Here is a 21,580-nt window from a genome sequence, read left to right as displayed (position 1 = left end):
GCCAAAAGCAGAGAGTACTAACTTATAGATTATTTCCCACCAAGTAGAACACTTCCTTTCAGAAGCAAAATATAGCCCCTTAGAAACATCCTATTTCTCCAAATGCCCATAACATTCAGCTCTGCGTGTGCGTCAGACACATTTTTCTGGACGTTGTTAGTCTGTTGGCTCCCTCTGGGGACACAGTCTATGTGACGGACGAAACCTACGTTATACTTTGGCTCCTTCACTGCCCAGCACAATGCCTAGTATGGAGTATCAGACAATTCAATGTAAGGTTTCAAAGATCCCTCCCTTTCACTAGCCAATGACTACTTCAGAAATGAATTCAAAGCAACATCAACAGTTTGAGGCCATTCAACAGAAATTATATTCAACATTTCGATGACCTTAATTTTTCTAAGTCTTCCACTAACTCTTTTTAATCAAATCATTTACATTTCACACACTGGGATAAAATCATTTATGAGGAAAGCCTACACTCATTGGTGTTAAAGATTTTTGCGGGGCGCCTGGGTGGCGCAGTCGGTTAAGCGTCCGACTTCAGCCAGGTCACGATCTCACGGTCCGTGAGTTCGAGCCCCGCGTCGGGCTCTGGGCTGATGGCTCAGAGCCTGGAGCCTGTTTCCGATTCTGTGTCTCCCTCTCTCTCTGCCCCTCCCCCGTTCATGCTCTGTCTCTCTCTGTCCCAAAAATAAATAAACGTTGAAAAAAAAAAATTAAAAAAAAAAAAAAAAAGATTTTTGCATGATCTGCTAACACAAGTGGAAAGTTTCTATAGTATTTTTAGATGAATAATGGCGGCAGAGGAAGAAATATCACACTTTCCATTTAGCCTCTGTTCAAAAAAGCTTGAGTTGTGGTGGTCGCAACCAATGCACAATGATGCCATGCAAGTCAGAACGAGGTGCCGTCTGACATTCATTCGCTGTTAAATGCACATGTAGGACAGCATGAATAGTACTGGCCACGGGGAGGGAAGTATTTTCAGAATGCTTGGGTTTAACTATTAAGACACAACTTACCTCTACTAAGAAACCCTTACCCCTGATATGGGTGAAATAACCCTACTTTCTTTCAATAATTTCTAGTATCATTTACGTTATAGAAAACTTTTTTAAAAAGTCCATTTTCGGGGCGCCTGGGTGGCGCAGTCGGTTAAGCGTCCGACTTCAGCCAGGTCACGATCTCGCGGTCCGTGAGTTCGAGCCCCGCGTCAGGCTCTGGGCTGATGGCTCGGAGCCTGGAGCCTGTTTCTGATTCTGTGTCTCCCTCTCTCTCTGCCCCTCCCCCGTTCATGCTCTGTCTCTCTCTGTCCCAAAAATAAATAAACGTTGAAAAAAAAAAATTTAATAAAAAAAAGTCCATTTTCGAGGCGCCTCAGTGGCTCAGTCGGTTAAGTGGCCGACTTTGGCTCGGGTCATGATCTCGTGGTCCATGAGTTCAAACCCTGCATCGGGCTCTGGGCTGACAGCTCAGAGCCCAGAGCCTGCTTCGGATCTGTGTCTCCCTCTATCTGGCCCTTCCCCGCTCACGCACTGTCTGTGTCTCTCAAAAATGGATACACGTTAAAAAAAACTTTTTTTAAGTCCATTTTCTATTTTCATAGAGACTAGGGGAACTCATTTAGGAAAACTAGAACAAGGCAACCATCAAGTCATGTTCTTCAGGGTGCCTGATGCAAGGGTTCTCAGGACTCAAGCCCGTGCTCACAGGAGACCGCTCACTTTGGCATGGTAAGTCTGCTCCAGCTCCTCCTTGTACAGCTTCACTTGGGCATCGTGTTGCTCTCGCATCTCGTGAAGGGCCTGAGCAAGCTTGTACTCATACTCAATCTGACGTCCAGAATCCACCTCCACCAAGCGAGTTTCATGCTTCCTCCTGGTCTCGTTAATCTCCTGGGGGAAAAATTACACGAAAACAAGTTACCTCCCGCGGCTGCACTAGTACCAGTCCAAGCAACATCGGGGCCACTTGAAGTGTTACACGCTAACCCCCTTTGTCTCTCCTACAGCGGGCAGGTGAAAAGACCTCGCTTTTGCCTTTGCTTGCAAAGGAGATTTGTGAGATGGAACTAATGACAGAAACGATAGCCCTAAGAATTTTGTGTTTCTTTTCAGTGGCACAGCTATATACTTCTCTCAAGACGAGGAACGGCATGAAGACTTACAAAAGTACCATGCAACCATGGATTAACTATGTGCACTGATTACCATCTGTTTTTCTACACTGGTGTAATGATGATCCTCAGGACATCTCTAGAAAAAATCCACGTGAAAAGTTAAACTTGCCAATCGGGGCAACTTTAACTACAAGATTTATGTACAATAAAACTATCTACTTAAACATACTAAGATGCAAGCTAATTTATGTGACTTATTTTAACAGCTGGTGCTAAGGCATGAATATCAACTGATATGAAACTGTACTAACAATGGGGCACCTTGGTGGCTCGGTCAGTTAAGCGTCCAACTCAGGTCACAATCTCATGGTCTGTGAGTTCCAGACCCACATGAGGCTCTGTGCTCACAGTGCAGGGCCTGCTTGGGATTCTCACTCTCTCTCTCTCTCTCTCCCCTCCCTGCTCACATGCTTGCTCGCTCTCTCTCTCTCTCCCCTCCCTGCTCACATGCTTGCTCGCTCTCTCTCTCTCTCTCTACCAAAAAGAAATAAACGTTAAAAAAAAAAAAAACATTAACAATATTACTTTCCTCTCTCAAGTACATATGATCATTCACTATTTAAGATCAGAAATAGTAGGCATAATCCTTCACTTTATGTTATAAAGAAGTATCCAAAACTAGGATGCCTAGAATGACAAGTCCCAGAATAAAACTTCCATTCCAGCTTCCAGCGCTGGCAATACAAAAGAGCTGTCTTTAATGGCAATAATTCAAGAGGCCACAAGAGGGGGATATAACCCACCGACATTTGTTTTTGTGTCCTCTTCCTGCACGTGGTTCCCTATGCATTTCCTCATCTTCCTTTTAAATGTTCATTGCAGAGGAAAATGCGCTTGACAGAATCTGAAAACCAGGGTTCAAATTCCAGTTCTGTCTCCCAGGGCTGACATAAACTTGATGAAGCAAATGACACTTAAATCATGAAAACACGCAAATGAAAGGTTTTTAGTTCAACAAATACTAAACACCTACTGATTTTGCCCTTTGTCTACCTCCTTTCCTCCTCTTCCTGTTTTTCATCTTCCTCTTTCTCGCCTCCTAATCCTTAACTGTTCATAGTAAGGAACTTAAGTATATTTATTGAAAAGTATTATATCCTCTGTTAAAAACATGAATACTTTACATTCATTCTCTCATAAAAGGCAAAACCCAAAATATTCAAAGATGCTATGCAACCCCCAAAATACTACTTTTTGTTGGTGCCATTTTTCATTTATTATTTTATGTAGAATCCGTGACTTGCAAAGGAAAAAAAAAATACCCTATTCTTGGTTTAAAGATGCAGGAGTCCACACACAGCATAAAAACTAAGTAATGATACTCCATGGGCAATTTTATCAAAACAATAATGTAAGTCAACTTAATATAAAAATATCTCCATTTATAAAGCAAAGCTGTAGTTAACAATTAAATGACAGCATTCACTATAATCTTTACAAGGAACTACACAAAATATTCCACTTTGATGGTCACCAGTCTTCTAAGAAAAAAATAGCAAGTATTGGTATTTCACTTTTAAATAAATGACTCAAGAGTTGTCCAAAGTCTGTTTGCCCAGTAAGTGCACTGTGCCCCCCATACCTGTATGTTTTAATAGCATGTAGTTACAAAAATAGTCAAATTTCTATTTTATTATTTTTTTTCGCCAATTAACAAAAAATTTTAAGTTCCACACTAATTCCCCATTTTTTACATCACTGTTAACAGTTTTCAAAAATTATATTACCTCTAAAATCATGAAGTATTTAATTGCAGGTTCCATATACCCTGGGTTCATTCCAATCCTCTTCAATTTTGAGGAAATATACATACATTCCCCATTCTCTTCAATTTTATTACTTGTTTTTTGGCAACAGCTGCTACCTTCCCCAACCAAGGCTTGACCACAGAAGCCAAGGCTTGTAAACGATATTTTAAAATATACATATATAACTGTAAATGCTGTGGGCAGCCTGCCTTCAAGATGATCCCCAATCTTGATTGCTGCCTCCTGACAGTCACACCCTTGTAGAATCTCACAGTGCATCATGGTTGGTCTGTGTGGTAAGAGAGTGATGGTACATCACTCTGTGAGATTAGAAAGGTTATAGCAGATAATGAGGCTTCTGTCTTGCATTCTCTCTTTCTCTCTCATCATGAGAAGCCCCATGGAAAAGCCCAAGATGAAGTGACTCTTCATGCCAGCAACCTGTGCATGAGTTCAGAAGCGGTTCCTCCGTCCAGGATGAAAGCCTGACGGCAGCCTCATGAGAGACTCTAATAACAAGGCAGTTAGTTAAGCAGCTCTCAGATTCCTGACCTTCAGAAACTGTGACATAACAGAGATCTGTGGTTTGAAGTTGGTAAATTTTAGAGTAACTTATTAACGAAGCAACAGATAACTAATACAAATGCTTAAACAGGTTGATATTAACTGCTATGACCAAGCCTCTATGAATCAGATAAAGTGAAATCCTATCTGTTTATCTTAAGAGTTTGAGTTCTTACATACAACATTTCAGCAGCAGTACCTTGAATAATTCATCTATAAAACCCCTCCAACTTTGTATATATATATATGGTTAGAACAAATCTTTTAGGATCCCCCCATTTCTTACAAAAATAAAACTATACAGTTACCTCCTCATACATGTTTTTACGAAACTCCAGGTCCTCAGTAAGGCTCTGACAGCGATTCTCTAAATCCACTTTAAGTAAAGTTTCATCTGCTAACTGTTTCTTGGCAGCAGCTAAGGAGGCTTCCAACTAATATAAGGGAAAAAAATTGATGAAAATCACACAGCGATTATTTAGTAATGAATTTAATAGACACCTATGGACTGAATCTAATCAAGTCTTAAAACTTCCGTATCTCTCATCTTTACCTTCTCTTTTACCAATATATGAGAGTCTCTTATTACAACCTTTATCACAGAACTGTGTAGTCAACTGCTGGTCCCACCCAGAATGCCACACCAAAACCTCTCAGATCTGGTAACTGCCAACGAGTAACAGACACATAGTGATGATTTTCGCCACTACTTTCATTTGTTTCCTGCGTGTGGAGCAGTGGTATGAGTTTTTCTTTTCCGATCTTACGGTTTGATGCAATAACGAAAGAGGTTTTGAGAGCAAAGATAAGCATAAGCACAACAAAAACGAAGAAGAGCACCAGTAAGATCTGCATGACCCACAAGTGCAATGACTGAGAAGCGAAGATACTTTGTATGTCAGCTGCGTTAAGACTATCTTTCAGGTAGGGGCGCCTGGGTGGCGCAGTCGGTTAAGCGTCCGACTTCAGCCAGGTCACGATCTCACGGTCCGTGAGTTCGAGCCCCGCGTCAGACTCTGGGCTGATGGCTCATGATGGCTCAGAGCCTGGAGCCTGTTTCCGATTCTGTGCCTCCCTCTCTCTCTCTCTGACCCTCCCCCGTTCATGCTCTGTCTCTCTCTGTCCCAAAAAAATAAATAAACGTTGAAAAAAAAAAAAAAAAAAAAAGACTATCTTTCAGGTAAGCCACAAAAAAAAATCATGATAAATTTTAAAAACAAAAAATATTTTCAAATTTAATTCAAAACTCAATCAATCAACTGAGTCGGATGGGGCAACTAAACTCCCAATACGGTTCAAAGGCAGAGTTTGCCTTACCTGGGCAATCTGATCCTTCAGATCCTCCAAATCTGCCTCTAAACTTTTTTTGTCACCAAGTGCAGTGGCCAGAGCTGCATCTTTAGAATTCAATGCTGCTTCATATTCTCGAAGCTTGATCTGGGCTCCATTAAGATCCGATTCCTTCTTAGCATAACTGTAAGACATTTAAAGGTACAAGATACCAAATTATACCCCTGACTTGAAGCCTTCCCCCTCCTTGCTGAAGGGCAAACAAAAGAAGATGCAGTTTAAATAAAGGCTGCCATAATCTACTAAAATTAGATGAGCAATTCAGGAGCACTGCATCTACAACTCTGGTGGATAACAACATTCTCTTTCAATGCCTTTCCTTCCATGATTACTAATGATTCTAGGTCAAAAAAGAAGTCCATAAGGCCATTGTTCCAGAATCTTGGCTGTCACTAAGAACATATGCCCTTCTTGTTCTATAAGGAGACACTACATATTTCAATAAGAGAAGATGTTTTTGAAGAAATAGAACAGTATTATTTTAAAATACAATTAATATGGGGCGCCTGGGTGGTTCAGTCGGTTAAGCGGCCGACTACGGCTCAGGTCATAATCTCAGAGTCCGTGGGTTTGAGCCCCGCACTGGGCTCTGTGCTGACAGCTCAGAGCCTGGAGCCTGCTTTGGATTCTGCGCCTCCCTCTCTCTGCCCCTCCCCCACTTGCACTCTGCCTCTGTCTCTCAAAAATGAATAAAACGCTAAAATAAATAAATAAAATAAAATTAGCATTAAATCCAAGACCCACAGGACACATAAATCAAGATATACAATGAGATTAAATAAATGAAAATGAAGTTATTTTAAAAAGCAGTTTTATGACCTGAAAATACATCATATAGAAATCTTTTAATTTACTTTTATTTGAAGTATAGTTGATACACAATGTATTAGTTTCTGGTGCTCAACACAATGATTTTGACATTTATATTCATTTACAAAATACTTATTACCATGATACGTGCAGTTATCATCTGTCACCATAGAAAGTTGTTACATTATTATAGAGCACATTCCCTATACTGTACCGTACATATCCCCATGGCTTACTTATAACTCAAGTTTGTACCTCTTAATCCCCCTCACCTATTTTACCCAACCCCCATCCCCCTGGTAACCATATTAGTTCTCTATATCTGAGTCTGTTTCTGTTTTATTTTATGCAGACACTCCCTCAATATTACATAAGAACTAACTGATCCCAGGCTTGCAAACACTTTCCATTTCTTAGAGAGGTGATTTTAAGATTTCCCTAACTTAGAAATAACGGCTTCCCTAATATCTCGAGGAAATACTATTTCAGTTTATACTATTAACCCTCCAAAATGAGATTTGAAGTTTCTCTGTCTTCTAAATTACATCACTTTTCATTAAATGAAGTTCTATATTATAAAATTAAGGCTCCTTTGGATATATTTTGTCAAATAATTATATTTTAAAGGAAAGTATTTTTTTCATTCCAAACAATAATTATTAGGCACCAGGAAAGCCTCAAGACCAAAATTCTCCGTAACAATTCTTAATTAAACTGCTATTGTCGAAGAATATTTCTACAACTGATGTTTGAGAATGGTCTAGAAGAGGAATCCTTAGTTAACAGGAATTTTTAAATTAATCTTATACTACTCAAATAAAATGGAAAAAAAAAAAACCTGTCCAAAGTATTCATCTCTTACTCGTTTGGTATCCTAGAACAACTATATATATAAAATCTCAGCAGTCCTTTCCCAGTAACTTTTTCCCTAAATTCTGTATTTTTAACAAACCACAAGATGGCATCCTTTCACTGATGTCTTGTTCAGGAGAGGGGAAAAATTAGTTGTTAAAAAGCAATCCCATACAGTCATTAATTTAAAACAAAAATGCTTAGTTCATACAACGGCCGGGTTCTAAAGCAGAGAATTCATTAGAACAGAATCAGTGTTCGTGAGGAGTTCTGTCCCACATAAATGAGCAGAGCTGGGCAGAAACACATGTCATAAAACATGATTTAAAACAAACTCATATTTTACAGATTATACAATATTCACAAAAAATACTGGCTTGCTTAACAATCACAAAAAATTCTACTACACTATCTTTGTGTGTGTGTGTGTGTGTGTGTGTGTGTGTGTGTGTGCATAACAAGTGGCTTATTTATTGCTGAGTGAGTGAATAAATTAAGGGGCTACAGACTGAGCCCACATTTGGGGCCTGGGGTTGGGTGGGGGCAGAGAGGGCCTTGGTAAGATTCAGGCTGGGCGTGGGGGCAATGGGCAGAAATTGGCCACAGGTTCTGAAAGACTGAGTCTTGAGAAGGGCGGGGTCTGCCCCTGCCTGGGCAGGGAAGGGGTCTTACCCGGTAACTGACCAGGTCTGTAGTCTGGGGTCACAGCCTGTGAGGCCAGCCCTCCTTGCCATGTGCCTTATCCTGTGGGGCCTGTGTGGTGGGGGACTGCCTTGTCCCAAGGGGCAAGGGGCTCCAAGGACAACCAGGGAGAAGGGGTGGGGCGTTGCAAGCTGATGTTTAGAAGCCTGGCCAAGTAGGAGCCTGTGAGGTCTGGCTAGAGGCAGGCCCAAGTATCTCCCCACTCCCCAGTATCCAGTGTGTGTGTGTGTGGGGTGGGGGGGGGGGGGGGGGGGGGTACTTTGGATTGGGAGAAGGAAAGCCTGTCTTTCACAGGCACGTGGCCCAGGCCAGGTTGCTAGAAGGACCAGAACTGAGTGTGGGTTGTATACTCACAGTATCTATATTAGGTACTATTAGGTACCAGTATCTAATATTTAAATCTCAGATCATTATGTAGTGCTTCCAAATGTGGTACCTCTTGGCAGGAAAGAGAACCTGTGCTTCCCAGAAACCAAACGGTCTACCAGAAAGGATACTGAATTTTTTTTTAATATGAAATTTATTGTCAAATTGGTTTCCATACAACACCCAATGCTCATCCCAACAGGTGCCCTTCTCAATACCCATCACCTACCCCCCCTCCCACCCATCAACCCTCAGATTGTTCTCAGTTTTTAAGAGTCTCTTATGGTTTGGCTCCCTCCCTCTCTAACTTCTTTTTTTCCTTCCCCTCCCCCATGGTCTTCTGTTAAGTTTCTCAGGATCCACATAAGAGTGAAAACATATGGTATCTGTCTTTCTCTGTATGGCTTATTTCACTTAGCATAACACTCTCCAGTTCCATCCATGTTGCTACAAAAGGCCATAGTTCATTCTTGCCAAGTAGTATTCCATTGTGTATATAAACCACAATTTCTTTATCCATTCATCAGTTGATGGACATTTCGGCTCTTTCCATAATTTGGCTATTGTTGAGAGTGCTGCTATAAACATTGGGGTACAAGGGCCCCTATGCATCAGCACTCCTGTATCCCTTGGGTAAATTCCTAGCAGTGCTATTGCTGGGTCATAGGGTAGGTCTATTTTTAATGTTTTGAGGAACCTCCACACTGTTTTCCAGAGCGGCGGCACCAGTTTGCATTCCCACCAACAGTGCAAGAGGGTTCCCGTTTCTCCACATCCTCGCCAGCATCTATAGTCTCCTGATTTGTTCATTTTAGCCACTCTGACTGGCATGAGGTGGTATCTGAGTGTGGTTTTGATTTGTATTTTCCTGATGAGGAGCGACGTTGAGCATCTTTTCATGTGCCTCTTGGCCATCCGGATGGCTTCTTTAGAGAAGTGTCTATTCATGTCTTCAGCCCATTTCTTCACTGGATCATTTGTTTTTCGGGTGTGGAGTTTGGTGACCTCTTTATAGATTTTGGGTACTAGCTCTTTGTCTGCTATGTCATTTGCAAGTATCTTTTCCCATTCTGTCGGTTGCGTTTTAGTTTTGTTGGTTGTTTCCTTTGCTGTGCAGAAGCTTTTTATCTTCATGAGGTCCCAATAGTTCATTTTTCCTTTTAATTCCCTTGCCTTTGGAGATGTGTCAAGTAAGAAATTGCTGCTGCTGAGGTGAAAGAGATTTTTTCCTGCTTTCTCCTCTAGGGTTTTGATGGTTTCCTGTCTCACATTGAGGTCCTTTATCCATTTTGAGTTTATTTTTGTGAATGGTGTGAGAAAGTGGTCTAGTTTCATTCTTCTGCATGTTGCTGTCCAGTTCTCCCAGCACCATTTGTTAAAGAGACTGTCTGTTTTCCATTGGATATTCTTTCCTGCTTTGTCAAAGATGAGTTGGCCATACTTTTGTGGGTCCAATTCTGGAGTCTCTATTCTATTCCACTGGTCTGTGTGTCTGTTTTTGTGCCAGAAAGGATACTGAATTTTAAAAATCACACCCATTTTATAGGCTATGGCATGTTCTATTTGATTTCACTGATTTAATGGATAATGAAACATGCACATTTCCAAATTCAGAATGTTACAGTGTAAATGATAGAAACCGTGCGACATCTTGAAAAGTACAGGAAATCCAAGAAGTCAAAAGTAAGATGGTGCACTAGTACAGGACTAGAATTTGGTGAATTCTTCAACAACAATCAAGACCAAATAAGACCAAAGAGTGGTGGAGTAAAGCGGATGGATGAGAGGAGGATATACTGATGTGTGGTACCTTGAGCCACCCAATGGTACCAGGCGAAACTTGGTGTCAAGTTCTTAGCTGCTTATACCATTGCCAATCTGTAAAAATATAAATTATTCCATTACAAATTCTTTCTTAAAGCTCTGTCACATTAGTAATTAGGCAGAAAAGAAGTCAGAAGTTGAAAGTGTGCTTAAAATTACAAATAAAAGCTTTATGTGCCCGGGTACAAGATGGAAAAGGAAGAGAGTTAAATAACTGCACCTTGCACCTGTTTTATATTACCCTTTCCATACAAACCCATATTTGTGGATGTACTTGGCTACTTCAACAGACTGAAACTCTTTCAGGCAAGGGCCATGACTTACTACCCTCTAGCTTCTATACAATCTGTAGAGAATGACTGTTTTGGTAATTCTTAAAAGAAATTCCCCCATACAGTCCCCAGAAAAACTCACTCTGCTTTTTCCCACTATAAAAAAATACCATGTTTTTTCCTAGAAGGAAAAAATAACTGTGATACTTCTATCATCTCTACAATTCACATTACCAGAGGCCCTCCCTATCCCCTTGCCAATTTCCTAGGCAGGATGTATCATAAGAAAATCATTAGGATCACATGCAATTTTCCATCTAATAAGCTAGGCATCAATGAGTTTTACCTGGCACATGAGCTGCCAATACCAAGGACACATGGGAGCTGTGCAGAAAGCACATAATCTTGTGACAGTTTTCTAACTGCATTATTATTTTTCACTCATTACAAACAACACAGGAAGTCTTGATCTAATTATCAGTGCTTGGTCAAATTACAAAAACCCGTGGAACTGACATCCTAAAACATAACACATTAATTGACTATAGCCACCACCTAAGCATAGAGTAGCATCTGACGCTACCCCGGAACAAACAGCAACTGAGACAGGAGACCAAAGTTACCAGAAGCTATCGCTTAAGGGCATGGTGGGCATTTTTCTTTGACAATATTTTACTGTTGTTTATTTTTGAGAGAGAAAGACAGAGTGTGGGTGGGGGAGGGGCAGAGAGATAGGGAGACACAGAATCCAAAGGAGGTTCCAGGCTCTGAGCTGTCAGCGCAGAACTCAACATGGGGCTCGAACCCATGAACCATTGAGATCATGACCTGAGCTCAGGTTGGACACTTAATCAATGAGCCACCCAGACGCCCCTCTTTGACAGTATTTCCTAACTGGATCGCTTCATAGTTGCTGACCTACCCTAAGTTATTCCCCACCTCCAGATAAGGAGACTTTCCTGTGTTTTCCTTTACATTCATTCAGCATGTGAATCTACCACTAGAAATATACACACTGCTAAATATTAAGTCAGAAAACATACTCGTTTACAGCAGATGCTTACAGATGAACCGAAACTCCAAATGCAGCCCAGAAAACCTTTATAAAATGTAGTTGACACTCCATCGTAATTAAGTACTGCTTCCCTCAGGGGCGCCTGGGTGGCTCAGTCAGGTAAGCGTCCGATTCTTGATTTCAGCTCAGGTCATGATCTCATGGTTCCTAAGATCGAGCTCCGTGCTGGGCTGTGCTGGGCTGTGCACGGACGGCACAGAGCCTGCTTGGAATTCTCTCTGCCCCTACCCTGCCAGTTCACTCTCTCTCAAAATAAATAAAATAAACTTAAAAAAAAAACTGCTTCCCTTAATAAAAATAATATGAATAAAACGAAAGCTTTCATTTCAAGAAAACTTGAATTTCACCAGGCATAACAAGTAACCAGGTCCAATCAAATATATGACCATTAAATAATCAGCTTGACAGGAGACACCTACATTCCTGTTAATATCCTATAGCAATGGCTCAAGAGTAGCAGACATAGTTTCAATGATACAGCACGGATATACTTTCCCAAGAGAACCTAGTACCATTAACTTTTGGGAACCAGCCCTACAATCTCCTGGGGTCTATCTGACTAACCTGAATGCAATTGCTTACTTGCCACTTTCGGAATTACTCCTGATCACCTTCTACTTACCAGCAACACCACTGTACTTCACTGCTTTCACCATATTGGTTTTTCATCCTACCACCTCTTTGACCTTGACTTGTCTTAGGATCATAATTTCAAACCTAGCTTCTGCACTGAATTACTGGCTCTGGAACTCAGTGCTTGAACTTGCTTCGATGTCTGCACTACCCTTTCCATTTGGAAGATTCAAGTCTCCTACTGAAGTATCCTTCATTTTGTCTAAGTGAACCCAACTCCAACAACCTCCACCAATAAAGAAATGGGAGATTCAAAAATGCACTTGAGGTGTGCCTGGGTGGCTCAGTTGGTTAAGCATTCAACTCTTGATTTTGGCTCAGGTCATGATCTCATGATTCATGAGCTTGAGCCCCACATCGGGCTCTGTGCAAACACGGAACCTGCTTAGGATTCTTTCTCTCCCCTTCTTTGGTTCAAGCTCACACTCTCTCTCTCTCAAAACAAATACATAAACTTAAAAAAAAGTTTTTTATTTAAAAAATAAAATGCACTCAATTACAGAATCACTAGAAAATGAATGTTCAAGGTAGCTCTTAGGGGAAATACATCATTACTAGGTAATAAATGTAGAGCACTTTTTAAATAAAGTCATACTACATACACAGAACACACAGAAAGTGACTAAAGACCTAATAAGCATATGACAGTAACTATTTGAAAATGAATTAATATAATTAACCACTTAAACAGGAACAAAGAACTAGTGTAAAACAGAAACCAAGAAGTAAACTTAGAGGGATACACACTTAGAACATAATCTGAAACTCATTACACAACAGTTTAATTAGATAATGGCAAATTATTGCCCTCTGTTAACATTTTGTTGGTCACACAGGTCAGTTTGTACCACAAATGCTAAGCTAAATGAATTGTCTAGTTTGGCCAGTAGCACAACTACAAAAAAAATCTTGGAGCTCAACTTTTTTTTTTTTTTTTAATTTTAAGTAAGCTCCACATGAGGTTTGAACTCAAGACCCTGAGATTAAGTCACATGCTCTACTGACCCAGCCGGCCAAGCACCCACCCTGGAGCTCAGTTTCTCTGTATCACCTACAATGTATCTGTGAACAAAGAATCTGTGTTAGTTTTCAGGATAGGAACTATACACATGCTTTGCTTCGGTTTGGTTTCCTTCTGTCACAAGTGCCGTAATTTTCAATGTATTTTCTCAAAAAAGCCCTTTTGCCCTTGTTCTTTGATTTTCATATATAGAGTATATATGGGTACAAAGAGTTCCATTAAGCAATTCAAAATAAGAGACCCAAATTATAGATGGTCTCTCAGTTGTTCTAATAATTACATACCTAGAAAGGTATGTAGTTTCTGTATGTATATAAGAAAGTAAGTAAATAAATCAAGTTTCTGGATATTAAATGTCATTTCCATGAAATTCACCAAAGATTATTATGCTGCATATAACCAAGCATGGACAAGGGCAAAAATTTGTGTTCAATAAATACTGAGAGACTTAAGAATATAGAATTGTAAAAGCTCTAAATTTGACAAACAAAACAAAAACAAAACAAAAAACCAGACCAGGAATATTCATGCTTCTAAATAAAAAATAGAAATACAAGTATGTGGGGTTTTTTATTACTACTTTAACAGGTCAGGCAAAAGAATAGTGTAAGGAAACCAAAAATAGACCACTCTCAAGTCAGTTTTAAAATCCACTCATAATATTCTAAAGCAAAATACTATGCAACTCTGGTTTCTTAGATCACTTCTTAGCAATTGGGAGAAGCCCTTAAAGATTGTCAGGTTCAGGGAGCCTGGGTGGCGCAGTCGGTTAAGCGTCCGACTTCAGCCAGGTCACGATCTCGCGGTCCATGAGTTCGAGCCCCGCGTCGGGCTCTGGGCTGATGGCTCAGAGCCTGGAGCCCGTTTCCGATTCTGTGTCTCCCTCTCTCTCTGCCCCTCCCCTGTTCATGCTCCGTCTCCCTCTGTCCCAAAAATATATAAACGTTGATAAATAAATAAATAAATAAATAAATAAATAAATAAATAAATAAAAATAAAGAAAAAAAAAAGATTGTCACGTTCATCTTATAGAAAAATAGACGCTCGAGGCACCTGGGTGGCTCAGTCGGTTAAGTGTCTGACTTCGGCTCAGGTCATGACCTCAGGGTTCATGGGTTCAAGCCCCACAGTAAGCTCTGTGTTAACAGCCTGGAGCCTGCTTTAGAGTCTCTATCTCTCTCTCTCTCTCTCTCTCTCCCTCTGCCCCTGTCTGCTTGCACTCTGTCTCTCTCTCAAAAATAAAAACGTTAAAATATTTTTTTTGAAGAACAGACACAACAGATTGAAAATTCTCCCTAATGCACGTATCGTGATACCCTAGATAGAAATGAGATGATAAAAAAAAATGAAAAATGAACACAAGAAATCCATGCCAATGACACCCCTTCTCTGTCCAGCTGCCTTTCTTAACTCAGCACTCAGCACTAACATTTCACTTCAGGACCATTCTTATTTAGAAAAAACAAATAAATGACAGAGGGTGAAATGGAAAAGCTATTTCGTTTTTCACCTACAGCCAGATAACCTAACAGAAACTATTCTATATAAACCGTTATTTCTAACATAACCACAAAGCAAGGATTTTAAATCCCCCAGAAGAGACCTACTCTACATGGACAGCCAGGCCAAGTATGGCCAGCTGTTTGAGCCCTGTGCTGGGATACACCGTAAGCTTCTTCTGACAGTTGTCTGATGGCAGCTGGACACCACTCCACACGACAGCAATTATTCAAGTGACTATCAGTGCAATTTCTGAGGCTCTCTTCACACCTGGAGTTCAAAATGAACATGGCCTTTACCATCTATCTAACCATGGTCTAGGCTTTTTAAGAAAAAATAAACTTCCCTTTGAATTTAAGATAAGGATTATTAATATACCCAAACACAAACCTTGTCTTTAGTTAAACTAATCTATTTCAAATAACAATGTACTCAAAACGCTGTTAAATAAGCATTTGCTCCAATACTCATTCACCAGCTTCAATCCTGTCCCCAAAGTATCTTCCTTTCCAAAGGAAAAAGGAATGTGATCAACAGTAGTTTTACTGAGGAAAATAAATGAATTCCTCCGCAATTAAGCTCAATGTAATACACAAAATCTCTAGAAAGTCATATGATCACAATTTCTATTAACGAGGGTCTCCTCTGGCACAAGTAAAAGGACTAAGATGCTTCTATACAAGCCCAAAGGTTGAAATTAATATTTTTTTGTGGGAGTAAAATTCTGCTAGTTATTCAATAAGCTGAGCAGTCAACAAATTAGCAGCAATCCAATCACAATCAGGCAAAACCTAATTGAAATTAGATTATAATTAGGAAAAATACCAAATAAGACTCAAACTGGACCTCACATCTATTTCTTCGAACGGAAGAGATTCACATAGTTACTTCTGTGCTTGCTTATAGCACAGACTTAGACCTTAAATCCTAACAAAAAATGACTTAGTAAGGAAAAAAAAAAAAAAAAAAACAAAAAACAGTAACCGCCACTGTGTGCCTGACCATTTATCAGAGGGCTTGGAAACCAGCAGTGAACAAAATATAACAAGTCCCTGCTCTTATGGAAGGTATTTTCCGGTAGGTAGAGGCACACAGTAAACACATTTATATATGGCAGAGGTTATCAATACTTTGAAGGAAATTAAATCAGAAAAACAAGTTAGAAATTACTAGTATGACTAGTTACTTTACTGCTCCTCTATGGGTTTCACACAACCCAATCTTGTAGGAAAATAGCCTCCTGAAAAAATGGTAATCATTAAGTCAATAATTATCTTAGGAGAGCCTAGAGGGTACTGGAAAAGATGTACTGATACAACAGGAAACAAAGTCAGACACTAATCCTGTCCACAAAGAGACTCCACTCTCATGAGGGAATCAATCAATCATATAGAATTGTCTTAATCAACACATCAAATTTGTCGGCAGCCTTCCTGATACACAGCGCTCCAAGAGTACATGATACAACTTCAGGGTAAAAATGTCACATTAAACAGGATTCCCGAAACTTCTGGGTTAAAACATCACATTACACATGACTCCAGAAACCCAACTAAAACAAGCAAAGGCACAAATTCACAATGACAAAGGCAAAGGGAAAATGACAAAATCTTGGAAGCTTAACATGGATGGGCAAGTGAAAACGAGCTTAGCCAACACAAGAGTGCTGAATCCTAAGCCAGGCACAGGGATATCTGAGAAGTAACCTACTTTATACTGCAGATGTTGTTGATAACAAGAGATACCTTGGTAACTCCGAAGTACAACTAGCTGACAATCTATTACAAAGCAAAGCAAATAACCACTCCATACCACACTCCTGGGTCAATGGACCCGCACCCACCGTGGCAAAGATGAAAGATCTCCTCTCTGAGGAGAGTGGGGCAGATTCCTAGACCTGGTAGTTACACAACACACCTGCAGGCAGCAGTACCACACAGAGGGTAGGGGAGCTCAGTGGACTCTCCAGACACCGAACCCGCTCTCAGCCTCTCTCAGCTTACAGCAGGCTGGGCAGCAAAGCCCAAGGAAGACTTGAAAACATGACAGTGGGTATTCCCAGTGACGTGATCTTGCCCTATCACCCCCGGGAAGCTTGGTCAAGAAGCCCCACTTATGCACACAGCTTTCTATCAGCTTCTGAGAAACACTTCTAAATATAAAGGGACATACAACAGTCATCAGACAACTGAGAAAAACTCTCACGTGGATTAACTCACCCAACGTCTGTTCCATCCTCCTAGTTGTGCTTTCCTCAACTGGAAAGGTAAAAATTACATTTTCCAGAATGCCTAGAAGCTAGGATATGGGAGGAAAAGGAGGAACGCTAATGCACCTATAAGGAGTATGGAAGAAGGAAGTACCACAGGACCACCTTCTTGGTCCTTGTGGCAATTTTCCTGCTGAAAACCAATCATTAAAACCTGAAGTTTTCCTGTCCTTATGTCAATAACACACACGTTAATGGAGCTTTGGAGTGAAATTTAAAATCAGAAACTGAATCCTCCAATTTTGTTTTTTGTCAAGATTGTTTTGGCTACTCTGGGTACCACAAATTTCTGTATGAATTTTAGGCTTAACTTGTCAACGTCTGCAAAAAGGCAGCTGTGACTTTGATAGAGATTGCACTGAATCTGCAGGTCAATTTGAGGAGAAATGCCACCTTAACATCTTCCAATCCATAAACATGGGGTATCTTTCCATTTATGTAGGTCTTCTTTCATTTATAGTTTTCAATGTACAGGTCTTATACTTCTGTTCAATTTATTCCTATGTAATTCATTCCCTCTGATGCTGCTAAAAATGGAGTTTTCTTACCTTCATTTTTAGACTGTTCATTCTTCATGGCTAATGTACAGAAATATACTTGAGTTCTGTATATTGCTCCCATGTCGTAAACTTTGTTGAACTTACTAGCTCTCAAGAGTTTTGCTTTTGTTTTTTATATTAAATTCCTTAGGATCTCCTATGAAAGCATGGCACCTGCAAATAGAAACAGTTTTACCACTTCTTTCCTAATGTGGATGCCTTTTACTTCTTTTTCTTGCCTAATCGCCCTGGCTAGAATGCCCGGTACACTGATAATGTTAACAAGTAGTGACAGTGGGCGACCTTGTCCTGTTCCTGGTCTTAGGAAGAAAGCAGCCAGTCTTGACCATCCAGTATATTAGCCGTAAATTTTTCATAGATACTCTTCATCAGGTTAAGAAGCTCCCTTTTATTCCTCATTCGAATATTTTTACAATGAAAGAGCAGTGTACTTTGTCAAATATTTCTTATGCATCTAGTGAGAGGGTTTTTGCCCTTCATTCTATTAATATGGTTTATTACATTATAGACTTTCACAGACTGAACCAACTTTGCATTCCCAATATAAAACCCACGTGATCGGGGGACCCGGGTGGGGTCAGGGTACCTAAGCACCAGCTCAGGTCTTGATCTCAGGGTTGGGAGTTCAAGCCCTGCATTGGGGCCCACGCTGGGCATGGAGCCTACTTTAAAAAACAAAACAAAACAAAAAAGTAAAAAAATCCACATGGAGATAGTATATAGTCCTTTTACATGTTGGTAGGTTTGGTTTGCTAGTATTTGGTCAGGAATTTTTGCACCTATATTCGTAAGAGACATTGGTATGTGACGTTTTTCTGGTCTGAAGTTTTTCCAAAACAGTGTCCCAATGTCCATCTCCAGTTTGCTAGGTGTCATGGGGCAGGTGTTTGCAGCAACAGCAGTGGCAGCTTCCTGGTCCTGAACTGTAGCTATAAACTGTTTTGTTTTGTTTTGTTTTAATTCAGTGGTTTCAATGGTGCCTGAGACATAAAAGCTCCCAGAATCTACAGTGTTCTAGCCATCATTCCAGCTCTCTAACGTTTTTAAGAATTTTTTTCTAACCACCTGCATCCCATATCGTTTTCTTTTCTGCTTAAAATATCTAGTGGATTCCATTTCCTGCAGTGAGACACAAAGACCTAAATAAACAGAAAAAGAAATTAACTTGGAGCAAACAAAAACGGTGAAGGAAAAAGAGACTTCTTAAAAGGTAAGAGGAAGTACTGCACCTACGCAACGTAAACAAGACCAAGATACTATAAGGAAACATCGAGACAGTAAAAAGAAGCTATTAGAAATTGAAAACAGGACAGCAAAAACTGGAAGGTAAAATGAAGAATATCTACCAGAGAAAAAAAAGTTTTAAATGAGAAAACTAAGAATTTAAGAAGTCCAACATCTGAATCACATGAGTCTCAGAAAGTATAAAATAGGAGAAAACCATGAATAAAAGAATGTGTTGTTTATATATTTATTTTGAGAGAGAGAGAGAGAGAGAGAGAGAGAGAATCCCAAGCAGGCTCCGCACTGTTAGTGCCAGAGGCCCATGTGGGGCTCAATCTTACAAACCATGAGATCATGACCTGAGCCGAGATCAAGGGTCAGATGTCAACCAACAGAGCCACTCATCACCTCAAATAATTTTTTACAGTTGCCAAGGACTGAAGGACATGAATTTCCAGACTGAAAAACTATCACCACATGACCAGCACAATGGAAGGAAAAGAGATCCACACCAAGGGACATTCTTAAGAAACTTCAGAACTGGACCAAAAAAAGGATACTATAGGTTTTTAAATTTTTGACTCATAGTGCTTCTTAGCAACAACAAAAGCTAGAAAACTATAAAGCATGACTTCAAAATCCTAGGAAATATGCTTTACAACTTAGAATTCTATAGCCAAACTATCAATGCTGATGTGACATAACTAGCCATAGAGAAGAGCATAAGCCTCCAAATGTTATTTCTTGGATAACATAAAGCTAATTTAAAAAAAAAAAAAAAAACTCATGATTCCAAATGACTTGATGTTTTAAGAGTTAGTATCAAGTCTTTCTATATAATTAGATAAAACTAAGTGGGAAAAAATGCCATTTCCGTAAGTAAACAAAAGATGGTATAGGGAAGAAAAACTAATGACTACTCAGTTCTGTGGGAGATTATGTCCATAGTACGTCCAGGCATTTCTGCCATAACACAACATATGTGTTCCTGAAAACCCTTCCACTAACAGATCAAATGGAAACAAAGTTGGAACAATCCTCTCAAAACCTATGCAGTTTTTTAAAAAGAGCACTAGCAATAATAATATAAAACTAGTACCTCAGGAAATGACTTGGACAACCCAGGCAGAGAGTTGTGTGGCTATAACTACCTCAAGAGATACTTATAAATGCACGAGTGGTTATGCAGGCTTGCGGGAATTGAGACGAGACAGAAATTAGTAGAGCTCTGAATATACCAAAGGGAATGTACCTGTTTGGGAGAGGGAATCCTGGGAGCAGCACTCATGTTTAATCTTCTTCAGAAAAAGGTGTAAAGCAGAAACAGACTCATAAATGCAGAGAACAAACAGATGGTTGCCAGAGGGGAGGGGCGTGGGCAAAATAGTTGAAGGGGAGAGGAAAATACAGGCTTCCAGTTACCTAATGAATAAGTCACAAGGATAAAGGCACAGTACAGGGAATACAGACAGTGGTGTTGTAACAGAGTTGTACAACGGTATTCAAGTAGAGTCATACCTTAACAGACAGCAGCTACACTTGTGGTGAGCACAGGGTAAGTATACAAGTATGGAATCACTATGTTGTATACCTGAAACTAATGTAACAGTGTGTCAACTACACTTCGATTAAAAAATAATAAAACTAAAATAACACAGAGCTGAAAGTGCAACTGAAGGCTTTCTCTACCTCTAAATTCTACTCTTGACCTTCTGGTTCCTTTACTAGGAAAAGTCACATATAAAGCAATACAACCTCCAATTACAGTAATATCATTTCTCGATTTAAAAGCCAAATGTGAGCTAATTGGTGTTAAAGAAGCATCTGTAGCACCACACTAAATTAATACTTTAAATACCAAAACACTGATCTAAACCGGTGCAAAAGAAAATGTGTTATGGAGAACACAATGAAGAACTCAATTCCCCATCTTTCAAAGCACAAAGTCAACAATGTCATTTAGGTAAAAATTCCAAATGAGCAGTGAAAATAGTTGAAGGTAATTTCTTTTTATGAGTAGCCTTGGGAGAATCCTTGGAGTCCTTAAATTATGTACACACATACACACTGCTGTATAGTCCTGGGTTGTTTTTTGCTTTGTTTTGTTTTCTTCTTTTTTCCCAAGACTCAAATTGAAAACATCTGATAGTCAGGAAGGACTTCCCTAAAAAACGGATGCAGTGGACATCAGAGAGATGAGACACTAACCCAAGTACAAGAGAAGTCCAGACGAGGAAATCACTTTTGCAAAGGACCTATTAACAGGGAGCGTAGTAAACAAGGTTGAATAAAGGACTTCAGAGTGAGGAGAGAGAACAAGACCAAGTATGGTGGGAGATACAGCTGGAGTCAGAAAGCAGCCAGCTCATGCAGAGAAGAAGTCTGAGGTAGGATGACCATCTTGTCCCAGTTTGCAAAGGGCAAGTTCCATTCATGCCAGTTGTCCCAGCATAATTTATACCTCCCTCTTTCACACACAAAAGTATCCCTGTTTGGATGCTAAATTATATGGTCACCCTGCAATTAGGCAATACTGAGGGTCTTAGTCTTTATCCTAGAAGTTACTAAAGTGTTTTAGGCAAAGTGGGTTAAGTGCATTCTTAGAGGGTAAGTGTTCTGGTCTCCTAT

General features: G+C 39.9%; 1 protein-coding gene across 1 annotated transcript in view; it reads right to left on the bottom strand.

Annotated features, from left to right (window-relative positions):
* Positions 1-21,580, bottom strand: part of LMNB1 (lamin B1) — a 57,594-nt gene that overhangs the window by 23,251 nt on the left and 12,763 nt on the right. Inside the window, exons 2-4 of the mRNA XM_045487314.1 lie at positions 5,812-5,968; positions 4,803-4,928; positions 1,728-1,898 (exon numbers count right to left, since the gene is read on the bottom strand). Coding sequence (XP_045343270.1) covers positions 1,728-1,898; positions 4,803-4,928; positions 5,812-5,968 — 454 coding nt within the window. The remainder of the gene's footprint in view (positions 1-1,727; positions 1,899-4,802; positions 4,929-5,811; positions 5,969-21,580) is intronic.

This window comes from Leopardus geoffroyi, chromosome A1, assembly GCF_018350155.1.
Source record: "Leopardus geoffroyi isolate Oge1 chromosome A1, O.geoffroyi_Oge1_pat1.0, whole genome shotgun sequence".
Lineage (NCBI taxonomy): Eukaryota > Metazoa > Chordata > Mammalia > Carnivora > Felidae > Leopardus > Leopardus geoffroyi.
This window is presented reverse-complemented; position numbering and strand designations above follow the sequence as displayed.